The sequence below is a fragment of the Oncorhynchus mykiss genome, chromosome 31 (assembly GCF_013265735.2).
Source record: "Oncorhynchus mykiss isolate Arlee chromosome 31, USDA_OmykA_1.1, whole genome shotgun sequence".
Classification (NCBI taxonomy): domain Eukaryota; kingdom Metazoa; phylum Chordata; class Actinopteri; order Salmoniformes; family Salmonidae; genus Oncorhynchus; species Oncorhynchus mykiss.
Window position 1 is genome coordinate 8,702,634 of NC_050571.1, and position 15,035 is coordinate 8,717,668.

Here is a 15,035-nt window from a genome sequence, read left to right on the forward strand (position 1 = left end):
TACTTTTACTGTAGAAACAACCATTGTCAAAGTTAGTTCATACTTCCTTATTCTACTGCTGACCACTCTGAAGAGTTACCAGATCAGAGAATTAGCACCCTAACGAAATCATCAATTCACCCTAACGAAATCATCAATTCACCCTAACGAAATCATCAATTCACCCTAACGAAATCATCAATTCACCCTAACGAAATCATCAATTCACCCTACCGAAATCATCAATTCACCCTACCGAAATCATCAATTCACCCTACCGAAATCATCAATTCACCCTACCGAAATCATCAATTCACCCTACCGAAATCATCAATTCACCCTACCGAAATCATCAATTCACCCTACCGAAATCATCAATTCACCCTACCGAAATCATCAATTCACCCTAACGAAATCATCAATTCACCCTACCGAAATCATCAATTCACCCTACCGAAATCATCAATTCACCCTACCGAAATCATCAATTCACCCTAACGAAATCATCAATTCACCCTACCGAAATCATCAATTCACCCTAACGAAATCATCAATTCACCCTAACGAAATCATCAATTCACCCTACCGAAATCATCATCAATTCACCCTACCGAAATCATCAATTCACCCTAACGAAATCATCAATATCAATTCACCCTACCGAAATCATCAATTCACCCTAACGAAATCATCAATTCACCCTACCGAAATCATCAATTCACCCTAACGAAATCATCAATTCACCCTAACGAAATCATCAATTCACCCTAACGAAATCATCAATTCACCCTAACCCAACATTACAGTAGACCCAATCTGGTGTAATTTGTATCGATACAAAGACACAAAAAAATGAAATCATCAATTCACACATTCACAGTCCATTTGGAGTAACTGTCAACCCATTATTAACATATAGTTTTCCTTCTATATGCAGACTGAACAAAATAAGTTTGTGTATTTTACCCAAAGACCAGGGCCCCTGGGAACTATTTCCCCTTCGAACACATGATTCACATCGTGATTCAAAAACATTTTCCATCAAAAATAAACAAATTCGAATAACCAATCAACTCAGAATTACAACTCTTGATAACTCCATATGGAAATAATGGTATCTCATATAAAGTAAAGTAATTGCATACCCAAATTAAAACCAAGTTGATAAGACCCCACACAAAATAAATCCCACAGTATCAACACCACTAACGCATACTCATAACCGGTAATGTGTGTGTGTGTGTGTGTGTGTGTGTGTGTGTGTGTGTGTGTGTGTGTGTGAAAAACACACATGAACAGGCCTTATCTGGGAACTCCGTTTCTAATTCAGAACCTTTTTACACTTAAAACGGCTGAATATCACTAACTGCTCTCCCCAACACCGCAGTCTCTGGGAACATTCCAACGAGAGATAATGAAACCGCCTCCTCTTCTGGAAAACGAAAGTGTACATTTCGTTAGCGTTCACTATGCTACAGAAGTATTAATTATAAACCAAAGAAGATAAAGGTAAATCCACGGTCCATTACCCCAATCATGTTTTTAATCCACCCCATCCTTTTGTCTATTTTTTATTTAGACACGGTGACTTATTCTCGCCATTAGTCCAACGATTCACTGGTCTCTTTCCCCCATGATTCTGCATGACCACCACACTACCATGTTCATGAACAAAAAAAAAATGTTACGTTCATTTTAGGTGTGGTACCCTTATGCTAATTCCTCGTGACCCCCCTCCACCTTTTCGTCCATTCTAGAAATTTATTTCAGAGTAAGACAACATGAAATGTAAATCTATTTGTAATAAAATGACAGAATGTCTCATGAGATTAAAAACCTTCCAAGGTTTTCTGAGTTTGCGAGGAGTGTTTGGTCAGATAATGTCAGTGGGTTTCCTCTTTAGAACCCATCCCTCTGGTATTTCGACTAGATCCTTCAACCCAATATGCCTTTTCCTGTGGCAAATTTAGCCAATTTCTCACCATAAGGAATCCGCGATATTTGATCCTGGTATCTATTAAAAAGTTGTGTAAGACGTGATCTCATGCAGTGGGGCAAAAAAGTATTTAGTCAGCTACCAATTGTGCAAGTTCTCCCACTTAAAAAGATGAGAGAGGCCTGTAATTTTCATCATAGGTACACTTCAACTATGACAGACAAAATGAGAGAAAAAAAATCCAGAAAATCACATTGTAGGATTTTTTATGAATTTATTTGCAAATTATGGTGGAAAATAAGTATTTGGTCACCTACAAACAAGCAAGATTTCTGGCTCTCACAGACCTGTAACTTCTTCTCCTCTATCCTCCACTCGTTACCTGTATTAATGGCACCTGTTTGAACTTGTTATCAGTATAAAAGACACCTGTCCACAACCTCAAACAGTCACACTCCAAACTCCACTATGGCCAAGACCAAAGAGCTGTTAAAGGACACCAGAAACAAAATTGTAGACCTGCACCAGGCTGCGAAGACTGAATCTGCAATAGGTAAGCAGCTTGGTTTGAAGAAATCAACTGTGGGAGCAATTATTAGGAAATGGAAGACATACAAGACCACTGATAATCTCCTAACCGGTAAGGTGTGTGCCGACAACGCCAACCATTAGGTTCTAATTATTAGAGTAAGAACTCAACGGACACTGTGAAAGCCTAAACCAAGTTTATTCTTCCCAAAGGATCAAACTGTTGAAGCGACAAAAACATGTTTAAAATAGTGGTGGTATTTGTACCCCACTTTGGGTGAAGTCTCCTCCTTCTCGCTAAACATTATCTTTATTGCTAGGCAGGAAACTAAGTGATACGGGCAATAACATTGCCCCCTTAATGTGACCTGACCTCCACCCCCTTCATCACTAATCCATGACTCTCTCTCCCCTTATCAATGCCTGCCACATGTGATCGCTTTCCCTAAACTCAGTGCATTCCAAGCTTAATTGCAACCACCATATATACCTTCCTCCTACAGATAACCATTATCCTCTGGTGTAGTCCCTCGGCTATGGCACCCCTCAGGTCTCTATTATAACTAATGATTCATAACATTTAAAGTTCAGACGTCCCAAAGCCATCACTATCCATCGGTTGCTTGCACCTTGCTGGAAAGGGCAATAGGAAGAAAATACCAGATCCAGCAGAGTACAGTTTAGGATGGTATGACGTGACAGAAGGACACCCTACTATGTGTTCACTATACTTTGGCATTCTTCCTTCAGGTGGTGGAGGCTTCTAACGGGACAACCATGAACTGCCACAGAAACCAGACGGCTGTGACCGTCCCCAGCTTTGACTCCCGTCTCTACATGTTGTGTTTCCTGCCAGCCATTATACTCCTGGTGTTCACCCCAAACCTGAAGTATCTGGCACCACTCTCTCTGGCAGCCAACCTTGCCATGTGTACTAGTCTGGTCCTCATCTACTTCTTCTGCTTGACGGTAGGTACTGCAGGGCTGTCTTCTGCTTCATGGTAGGTACTGCAGGACTGTCTTCTGCTTCACGGTAGATACTGCAGGGCTGTCTTCTGCTTCATGGTAGGTACTGCAGGGCTGTCTTCTGCTTCATGGTAGGTACTGCAGGGCTGTCTTCTGCTTCACGGTAGATACTGCAGGACTGTCTTCTGCTTCATGGTAGGTACTGCAGGACTGTCTTCTGCTTCACGGTAGATACTGCAGGGCTGTCTTCTGCTTCATGGTAGGTACTGTCTTCTGCTTCACGGTAGGTACTGCAGGACTGTCTTCTGCTTCATGGTAGGTACTGCAGGACTGTCTTCTGCTTCACGGTAGATACTGCAGGGCTGTCTTCTGCTTCATGGTAGGTACTGTCTTCTGCTTCACGGTAGGTACTGCAGGACTGTCTTCTGCTTCATGGTAGGTACTGCAGGGCTGCATCTTCTGCTTCAGGGTAGGTACTGCAGGACTCTTCTGCTTCATGGTAGGTACTGCAGGACTCCATCTTCTGCTTCATGGTAGGTACTGTCTTCTGCTTCATGGTAGGTACTGCAGGGCTGCATCTTCTGCTTCGCGGTAGGTGCTGCAGGGCTGCATCTTCTGCTTCACGGTAGGTACTGCAGGACTGTCTTCTGCTTCACGGTAGGTACTGCAAGACTGTCTTCTGCTTCATGGTAGGTACTGCAGGACTGTCTTCTGCTTCATGGTAGGTACTGCAGGACTGTCTTCTGCTTCATGGTAGGTACTGCAGGACTGTCTTCTGCTTCACGGTAGGTACTGCAGGACTGTCTTCTGCTTCATGGTAGGTACTGCAGGGCTGTCTTCTGGGGGGAGGGACTAACATGAACTTGTCCGAATAAGAAACGCAACTTTTCATTGCGAAACGTTTTCTGTTGCAAAACATTTTGGTACTGTTTGCTACAGTGTGCACTAATGAATACACTCCAGTCCCATGACACGTGTTACATTCCCTAGCAAGAAACCCCCCCCAAAATGTTGTCAAACAGAAGGGGGAACTAACAAAGAATCACTAACAACAACCAAAACGAAACTGGTGGGGTTTTAGGAGGGGCTCTGAAAAACACTCATTAAGTTGTCTACTGAAAGTTGACTTGCAACAACTGGGACCTAAAAGACACCCACCATGAGCACCCACTAAAAATTTACCCAAGAAGAGGCAAACACAATTAAAACCAACACCAAACTTCGACAGGAAGCAGACCACAAAGTGGAGCAAAACAGGGGACAATCAGATTTAGTTTTTGTTTGTTAGAAATCAAAATAGGGAGAGCCAACTAAAGGTGTTAACCCTCCACATCTCTCCAGACAACTGGAGCACTGGGCCAGCCACTATTAAATATCCCCTGGGCCAGACACTATTAAATATCACCTGGGCCAGACACTATTAAATATCCCCTGGGCCAGCCACTATTAAATATCCCCTGGGCCAGCCACTATTAAATATCCCCTGGACCAGCCACTATTAAATATCCCCTGGGCCAGACACTCTTAAATATCCCCTGGGCCAGCCACTATTAAATATCACCTGGGCCAGACACTATTAAATATCCCCTGGGCCAGCCACTATTAAATATCCCCTGGGCCAGCCACTATTAAATATCCCCTGGGCCAGCCACTATTAAATATCCCCTGGACCAGCCACTATTAAATATCACCTGGGCCAGACACTATTAAATATCCCCTGGGCCAGACACTATTAAATATCCCCTGGGCCAGACACTATTAAATATCCCCTGGACCAGCCACTATTAAATATCACCAGGGCCAGACACTATTAAATATCCCCTGGGCCAGACACTATTAAATATCCCCTGGGCCAGACACTATTAAATATCACCTGGGCCAGACACTATTAAATATCCCCTGGGCCAGACACTATTAAATATCCCCTGGGCCAGCCACTATTAAATATCCCCTGGGCCAGACACTATTAAATATCACCTGGGCCAGACACTATTAAATATCCCCTGGGCCAGACACTATTAAATATCCCCTGGGCCAGCCACTATTAAATATCCCCTGGGCCAGCCACTATTAAATATCCCCTGGGCCAGCCACTCTTAAATATCCCCTGGGCCAGACACTCTTAAATATCCCCTGGGCCAGCCACTATTAAATATCACCTGGGCCAGCCACTATTAAATATCCCCTGGGCCAGCCACTATTAAATATCCCCTGGACCAGCCACTATTAAATATCACCTGGGCCAGACACTATTAAATATCCCCTGGGCCAGACACTATTAAATATCCCCTGGGCCAGACACTATTAAATATCCCCTGGGCCAGACACTATTAAATATCCCCTGGGCCAGACACTATTTAAATATCCCCTGGGCCAGCCACTCTTAAATATCCCCTGGGCCAGCCACTCTTAAATATCCCCTGGGCCATCCACTATTAAATATCCCCTGGGCCAGCCACTATTAAATATCCCCTGGACCAGCCACTATTAAATATCCCCTGGGCCAGCCACTCTTAAATATCCCCTGGGCCAGCCACTATTAAATATCCCCTGGGCCAGACACTATTAAATATCCCCTGGGCCAGAAACTATTAAATATCCCCTGGGCCAGACACTATTAAATATCCCCTGGGCCAGACACTATTAAATATCCCCTGGGCCAGACACTATTAAATATCCCCTGGGCCAGACACTCTTAAATATCCCCTGGACCAGCCACTATTAAATATCCCCTGGGCCAGACACTCTTAAATATCCCCTGGGCCAGACACTCTTAAATATCCCCTGGACCAGCCACTCTTAAATATCACCTGGGCTAGACACTCTTAAATATCCCCTGGGCCAGCCACTCTTAAATATCACTTGGGCCAGACACTCTTAAATATCCCCTGGGCCAGACAATATTAAATATCCCCTGGGCCATCCACTATTAAATATCCCCTGGGCCAGACACTCTTAAATATCACCTGGGCCAGACACTCTTAAATATCACCTGGGCCAGACACTATTAAATATCACCTGGGTCAGACACTCTTAAATATCCCCTGGGCCAGACACTATTTAAATATCCCCTGGGCCAGCCACTCTTAAATATCCCCTGGGCCAGCCACTCTTAAATATCCCCTGGGCCAGCCACTCTTAAATATCCCCTGGGCCAGACACTCTTAAATATCCCCTGGGCCAGACACTCTTAAATATCCCCTGGGCCAGACACTCTTAAATATCCCCTGGGCCAGACACTCTTAAATATCCCCTGGGCCAGACACTATTTAAATATCCCCTGGGCCAGACACTATTTAAATATCCCCTGGGCCAGACACTATTTAAATATCCCCTGGGCCAGACACTATTTAAATATCCCCTGGGCCAGCCACTCTTAAATATCCCCTGGGCCAGACACTATTTAAATATCCCCTGGGCCAGACACTATTTAAATATCCCCTTGGCCAGACACTATTTTAATATCCCCTGGGCCAGACACTATTTAAATATCCCCTGGGCCAGACACTATTTAAATATCCCCTTGGCCAGACACTATTTTAATATCCCCTGGGCCAGACACTATTTTAATATCCCCTGGGCCAGACACTATTTTAATATCCCCTGGGCCAGACACTATTTAAATATCCCCTGGGCCAGACACTATTTAAATATCCCCTGGGCCAGACACTATTTAAATATCCCTTGGGCCAGACACTATTTAAATATCCCCTGGGCCAGACACTATTTAAATATCCCCTGGGCCAGACACTATTTAAATATCCCCTGGGCCAGACACTATTTAAATATCCCCTGGGCCAGACACTATTTAAATATCCCCTGGGCCAGACACTATTTAAATATCCCCTGGGCCAGCACAGGTAAAACACCTTCTGACTAACGAGGTGACACCAATGTGTTAACGTGATAACCTCTAACTTTGAAAAATAAATGTAAAAGCCTGTAACACACTGGGCCGTTCCCTCAGTCTCAGCTTTAGTTGGTTTATTCATGACGTTGGCACTTAAACGCTGAATTACAGTAAATACGTAACTTACTTGATGCAAAGCTCCACAACATCCATTCTTAACAATGTTATCCATTCTTAACAATGTTATCCATTCTTAACAATGTTATCCATTCTTAACAATGTTATCCATTCTTAACAATGTTATCCATTCTTAACAATGTTATCCATTCTTAACAATGTTATCCATTCTTAACAATGTTATCCATTCTTAACAAAACATCCATTCTTAACAATGTTATCCATTCTTAACAAAACATCCATTCTTAACAATGTTATCCATTCTTAACAAAACATCCATTCTTAACAATGTAATCCATTCTTAACAATGTTATCCATTCTTAACAAAACATCCATTCTTAACAATGTTATCCATTCTTAACAATGTTATCCATTCTTAACAAAACATCCGTTCTTAACAAAACGTTATCCATTCTTAACAAAACAACCGTTCTTAACAAAATGTTATCCATTCTTAACAATGTTATCCATTCTTAACAAAACATCCATTCTTAACAATGTTATCCATTCTTAACAATGTTATCCATTCTTAACAAAACATCCGTTCTTAACAAAACGTTATCCATTCTTAACAAAACAACCGTTCTTAACAAAACGTTATCCATTCTTAACAAAACGTTATCCATTCTTAACAAAACAACCATTCTTAACAATGTTATCCATTCCTAACAATTCAATTTAGACCAGGGATGGGCAGCTAGGAACTCTGTCGTCGTCTGTCATGTACTGTTGAGAGCTACAATAGTAGAATACCGAAGGTGCAAATTTCGAAATTTGGTTGTACATCAGCAGTTGTTCTCTTTTTATCTGAGTCACTGACAGTTACTCAGTTAGCCAATGTCAGCTAACATTTTATAGTGAGTCTAGCTGCCAGCTATCTCAACTTTTAAAATAATCCTGGTCAAATTACTGACTGGGGGGCCCCCATTTGATCATCAGATATCATGTTAAAAACTGTACATTGTTCTCTCTGCTCCATGGCTAAATGTTCTCTCTGCTCCATGGCTAAATGTTCTCTCTGCTCCATGGCTAAATGTTCTCTCTCTGCTCCATGGCTAAATGTTCTCTCTCTGCTCCATGGCTAAATGTTCTCTCTCTGCTCCATGGCTAAATGTTCTCTCTGCTAAATGGCTAAATGTTCTCTCTCTGCTCCATGGCTAAATGTTCTCTCTCTGCTCCATGGCTAAATATTCTCTCTGCTAAATGTTCTCTCTGCTTCATGGCTAAATGTTCTCTCTGCTCCATGGCTAAATGTTCTCTCTGCTCCATGGCTAAATGTTCTCTCTGCTCCATGGCTAAATGTTCTCTCTCTGCTCCATGGCTAAATGTTCTCTCTCTGCTCCATGGCTAAATGTTCTCTGTCTGCTCCATGGCTAAATGTTCTCTCTGCTAAATGTTCTCTCTGCTCCATGGCTAAATGTTCTCTCTGCTCCATGGCTAAATGTTCTCTCTGCTAAATGTTCTCTCTGCTTCATGGCTAAATGCTCTCTCTGCTCCATGGCTAAATGTTCTCTCTGCTCCATGGCTAAATGTTCTCTCTGCTCCGTGGCTAAATGTTCTCTCTCTGCTCCATGGCTAAATGTTCTCTCTATGCTCCATGGCTAAATGTTCTCTCTGCTCCATGGCTAAATGTTCTCTCTGCTCCATGGCTAAATGTTCTCTCTGCTCCATGGCTAAATGTTCTCTCTGCTCCATGGCTAAATGTTCTCTCTGCTCCATGGCTAAATGTTCTCTCTGCTCCATGGCTAAATGTTCTCTCTGCTCCATGGCCAAATGTTCTCTCTGCTCCATGGCCAAATGTTCTCTCTGCTCCATGGCTAAATGTTATCTCTGCTAAATGTTCTCTCTGCTCCATGGCTAAATGTTCTCTCTGCTCCATGGCTAAATGTTCTCTCTGCTAAATGTTCTCTCTGCTCCATGGCTAAATGTTCTCTCTGCTCCATGGCTAAATGTTCTCTCTGCTCCATGGCTTAACTGCTAACTGTTAACTGCTATGCATTGTTATTTAATGACCTTACTGGACTTAATTTGATATTCAACTCAATTTTTCTGTTTTTGATTTCCAGAACATCCCAAATCATATCAACCTGCCCAAGGTGGGTCATGCCAAAGACTACCCTCTCTTCTTTGGAACGGCCATCTTTGCTTTCGAGGGGATAGGAGTGGTAACGTATTACTGTTCATGTTGAACATATGCCGCAAAAAAAAAAACATTTTTACCATGTTAATACTGACGTAATTTTATGGTATTACAACGTCACTACAGTTAGTAAGGTGTAGTTTCATAGGTATAATGGCAACTTAAGGTGAAGTGTCACCTAACGCTGTTCCTCTCCACGTCTCAGGTCCTGCCCCTGGAGAACAAGATGCAGAAGCCTCAGAGTTTCAATATGGTTCTATATCTGGGAATGGGCATCGTCACCTTCCTCTATATCAGCTTGGGGACCATAGGGTACATCACCTTTGGAGAGGCCATAGGGGGAAGTGTCACCCTTAACTTACCCAACTGCTGGTGAGTTCTTCTTACATAGATACTGAAGAGATGGTGTTGTATAGAATCACATAGATACTGAAGAGATGGTGCTGTATAGAATCACATAGATACTGAAGATATGGTGCTGTATAGAATCACATAGATACTGAAGAGATGGTGCTGTATAGAATCACATAGATACTGAAGAGATGGTGCTGTATAGAATCATCACATAGATACTGAAGAGATGGTGCTGAATAGAATCATCACATAGATACTGAAGAGATGGTGCTGGAAAGAATCACATAGATACTGAAGTGATGGTGCTGGAAAGAATCACATAGATACTGAAGAGATGGTGCTGTATAGAATCACATAGATACTGAAGAGATGGTGCTGTATAGAATCATCACATAGATACTGAAGAGATGGTGCTGGAAAGAATCACATAGATACTGAAGTGATGGTGCTGTATAGAATCACATAGATACTGAAGAGATGGTGCTGTATAGAATCACATAGATACTGAAGAGATGGTGCTGTATAGAATCACATAGATACTGAAGAGATGGTGCTGTATAGAATCACATAGATACTGAAGAGATGGTGCTGTATAGAATCACATAGATACTGAAGAGATGGTGCTGTATAGAATCACATAGATGCTGAAGAGATGGTGCTGTATAGAATCATCACATAGATACTGAAGAGATGGTGCTGTATAGAATCACAGATACTGAAGAGATGGTGCTGTATAGAATCACATAGATACTGAAGAGATGGTGCTGTATAGAATCACATAGATACTGAAGAGATGGTGCTGTATAGAATCATCACATAGATACTGAAGAGATGGTGCTGTATAGAATCACAGATACTGAAGAGATGGTGCTGTATAGAATCACAGATACTGAAGAGATGGTGCTGTATAGAATCACACAGATACTGAAGAGATGGTGCTGTATAGAATCACATAGATACTGAAGAGATGGTGCTGTATAGAATCACATAGATACTGAAGAGATGGTGCTGTATAGAATCACAAAGCAGCTGTATTTTTTAACACTGGTCATAATTATTTTCATCGAAAGGCTTTTGGTCATTTTTGGATTGCCCGAAGTGTGCATCGTCTTGAAGATTTGACCAAAATATTATCCTCTCTCTCTCTTTACTGTGGCCCAAAATAGGATCCTCTCTCTCTCTCCCTCTCTTTACTGTGGCCCTAAATATGATCCTCTCTCTCTTTACTGTGGCTATAAGAGACAAAGTATAGTCGCAATTCAACGACTCTGATACAAGAGGTATGTGGCAGGGTCTGCAGTCAATCACTGACTACAAAAAGAAAACCAGCCCTGTCGCGGACCAGGATGTCTTGCTCCCAGACAGACTAAACAACTTCTTTGCTCGCTTTGAGGACAATACAGTGCCACTGACACGGCCCGCTACCAAAACCTGCGCACTCTCCTTCACTGCAGCCAACGTGAGTAAAACATTTAAACATGTTAACCCTCGCAAGGCTGCAGGCCCAGACGGCATCCCCAGCCGCGTCCTCAGAGCAGGCGCAGACCAGCTGGCTGGTGTGTTTACAGACATATTCAATCAATACTTATCCCAGTCTGCTGTCCCCACATGCTTCAAGAGGGCCACCATTGTTCCTGTTCCCAAGAAAGCTAAGGTAACTGAGCTAAATGACTATCATAGCACTCACTTCCGTCATCATGAAGTGCTTTGAGTGACTAGTCAAGGACCATATCACCTCCACCCTACCTGACACCCTAGACCCACTCCAATGTGCTTACCACCCCAATAGGTCCACAGACGATGCAATCGCAACCACACTGCACATTGCCCTAACCCATCTGGACAAGAGGAATAGCTATGTGAGAATGCTGTTCATCGACTACAGCTCAGCATTTAACTCCATAGTACCCTCCAAACTCGACCCTGGGTCTCGACCCCGCCCTGTGCGGACTGACGGGCCACCCCCAGGTGGTGAGGGTAGGTAACAACATCTCCACCCCGCTGATCCTCAACACTGGGGCCCCAAAAGGGTGTGTTCTGAGCCCTCTCCTGTACTCCCTGTTCACCCATGACTGGGTGGCCATGCACGCCTCCAACTCAATAATCAAGTTTGCGGACGACACTACAGTGGTAGGTTTGATTACCAACAACAAAGAGACTGCCTACAGGGAGGAGGTGAGGGCCCTCAGAGTGTGATGTCAGGAAAATAACCTCGCACTCATCGTCAACAAAACAAAGGAGATGATCGTGGACTTCAGGAAACAGCAGAGGGAACACCCCCCTATCCACATCGACGGGACAGTAGTGGAGAGGGTAGTAAGTTTTAAGTTCCTCGGCATACACATCACGGACAAACTGAATTGGTCCACCCACACAGACAGCGTCGTGAAGAAGGCGCAGTAGCGCCTCTTCAACCTCAGGAGGCTGAAGAAATTCGGCGTGTCACCAAAAGCACTCACAAACTTTTACAGATGCACAATCGAGAGTATCCTGGCGGGCTGTATCACCGCCTGGTACGGCAACTGCTCCGCCCACAACCGTAAGGCTCTCCAGAGGGTAGTGAGGTCTGCACAACGCATCACCGGGGGCAAACTACCTGCCCTCCAGGACACCTACACCACCCGATGTCACAGGAAGGCCATAAAGATCATCAAGGACAACAACCACCCGAGCCACTACCTGTTCACCCCACTATCATCCAGAAGGCGAGGTCAGTACAGGTGCATCAAAGCAGGGCCCGAGAGACTGAAAAACAGCTTCTATCTCAAGACCATCAGACTGTTAAACAGCCAACACTAACATTGAGTGGCTGCAGCCAACACACTGACTCAACTCCAACCACTTTAATAATGGAAATTGATGTAAAACATGCATCACTAGCCACTTTAAACAATGCCACTTTATATAATGTTTACATTACTCATCTCATATGTATATACTGTACTCTATACCATCTACTGCATCTTGCCTATGCCGTTCTGTCCCATCACTCATTCATATATCTTTATGTACATATTATTCATTCCTTTACACTTGTGTATAAGGTAGTAGTTGTGAAATTGTTAGGTTAGATTACTCGTTGGTTGGTTATTACTGCATTGTCGGAACTAGAAGCACAAGCATTTCGCTACACTTGCATTAACATCTGCTAACCATGCTAACCACAAATACAATTTGATTTGATGTTCTGTAAATACCACTCCTGTATCTGTCTCTATGGAGACACTGACACAATGACTGGGAGGTGTTCTGTAAATACCACTCCTGTATCTGTCTCTATGGAGACACTGACACAATGACTGGGAGGTGTTCTGTAAATACCACTCCTGTATCTGTCTCTATGGAGACACTGACACAATGACTGGGAGGTGTTCTGTAAATACCACGCCTGTATGTGTCTCTATGGAGACACTGACACAATGACTGGGAGGTGTTCTGTAAAACCACTCCTGTATCTGTCTCTATGGAGACACTGACACAATGACTGGGAGGTGTTCTGTAAATACCACGCCTGTATCTGTCTCTATGGAGACACTGACACAATGACTGGGAGGTGTTCTGTAAATACCACGCCTGTATCTGTCTCTATGGAGACACTGACACAATGACTGGGAGGTGTTCTGTAAATACCACTCCTGTATCTGTCTCTATGGAGACACTGACACAATGACTGGGAGGTGTTCTGTAAATACCACGCCTGTATGTGTCTCTATGGAGACACTGACACAATGACTGGGAGGTGTTCTGTAAATACCACTCCTGTATCTGTCTCTATGGAGACACTGACACAATGACTGGGAGGTGTTCTGTAAAACCACTCCTGTATCTGTCTCTATGGAGACACTGACACAATGACTGGGAGGTGTTCTGTAAATACCACGCCTGTATCTGTCTCTATGGAGACACTGACACAATGACTGGGAGGTGTTCTGTAAAACCACTCCTGTATCTGTCTCTATGGAGACACTGACACAATGACTGGGAGGTGTTCTGTACATACCACTCCTGTATCTGTCTCTATGGAGACACTGACACAATGACTGGGAGGTGTTCTGTAAATACCACGCCTGTATCTGTCTCTATGGAGACACTGACACAATGACTGGGAGATGCAGCAGTCACGTTCATTCATGGTGGCAGGTTACAAGACACCATGAAGCAGACATCATGAGCCAGGGAGAATTCAATTTAAGGCAGTAAAGCCGACTGATTCTTTGCTCAATCGTGCCTTAATCAAAGTAATCAGTCAGGTAGACCTAGAAGGAACAGATCAGTCAGGTAGATCTAGAAGGAACAGAACAGTCAGGTAGATCTAGAAGGAACAGATCAGTCAGGTAGATATAGAAGGAACAGATTGAACAGGTCAGTCGGGTAGATATTGAAGGAACAGATTGAACAGGTCAGAGGGAGGCAGCATGAAAGAGAGTTGACCAGTGAAGCTGTGAGGAGGCGTGGCTCACGACCAAGTCCACTGTGCTCTCGGAGCTGCTCTCAGCTGTCAGTAGGGCCGGCATCGCAGGATCGGATAGTGGCCACGCACACACACACCTATAAATAAACACACACACACAAATCTACACACACACACACACACCCCTAACCACCTGGCTCAAATGACAGGAAGCTGTGCCAATAGGTCACTCTGTTTCATCCACCTGGACATCTAAACCTGGATACCTTCTGTTCTGACTATCTATAGACTGATAGGAGACGCTCTTTAACTTTGTCACGATGGAAAACAACAACAGGCAGTTCCGTACATACATCTGAATGTTTGTCTGAGCTGGAGTATCAGTACCCTGTTTGTCTGAGCTGTAGTATCAGTACCCTGTTTGTCTGAGCTGGAGTATCAGTACCCTGTTTGTCTGAGCTGGAGTATCAGTACCCTGTTTGTCTGAGCTGGAGTATCAGTACCCTGTTTGTCTGAGCTGGAGTATCAGTACCCTGTTTGTCTGAGCTGGAGTATCAGTACCCTGTTTGTCTGAGCTGGAGTATCAGTACCCTGTTTGTCTGAGCTGTAGTATCAGTACCCTGTTTGTCTGAGCTGTAGTATCAGTACCCTGTTTGTCTGAGCTGGAGTATCAGTACCCTGCTTGTCTGAGCTG

General features: G+C 43.7%; 1 protein-coding gene across 4 annotated transcripts in view; it reads left to right on the plus strand.

Annotated features, from left to right (window-relative positions):
* Positions 1–15,035, plus strand: part of LOC110504544 (proton-coupled amino acid transporter 1) — a 62,839-nt gene that overhangs the window by 20,802 nt on the left and 27,002 nt on the right. For all 4 annotated transcript variants that reach the window (XM_036969757.1, XM_036969760.1, XM_036969759.1 and 1 more), the window contains 3 exons: positions 3,194–3,412; positions 9,503–9,601; positions 9,782–9,948. In XM_036969757.1, coding sequence (XP_036825652.1) covers positions 3,194–3,412; positions 9,503–9,601; positions 9,782–9,948 — 485 coding nt within the window. The remainder of the gene's footprint in view (positions 1–3,193; positions 3,413–9,502; positions 9,602–9,781; positions 9,949–15,035) is intronic.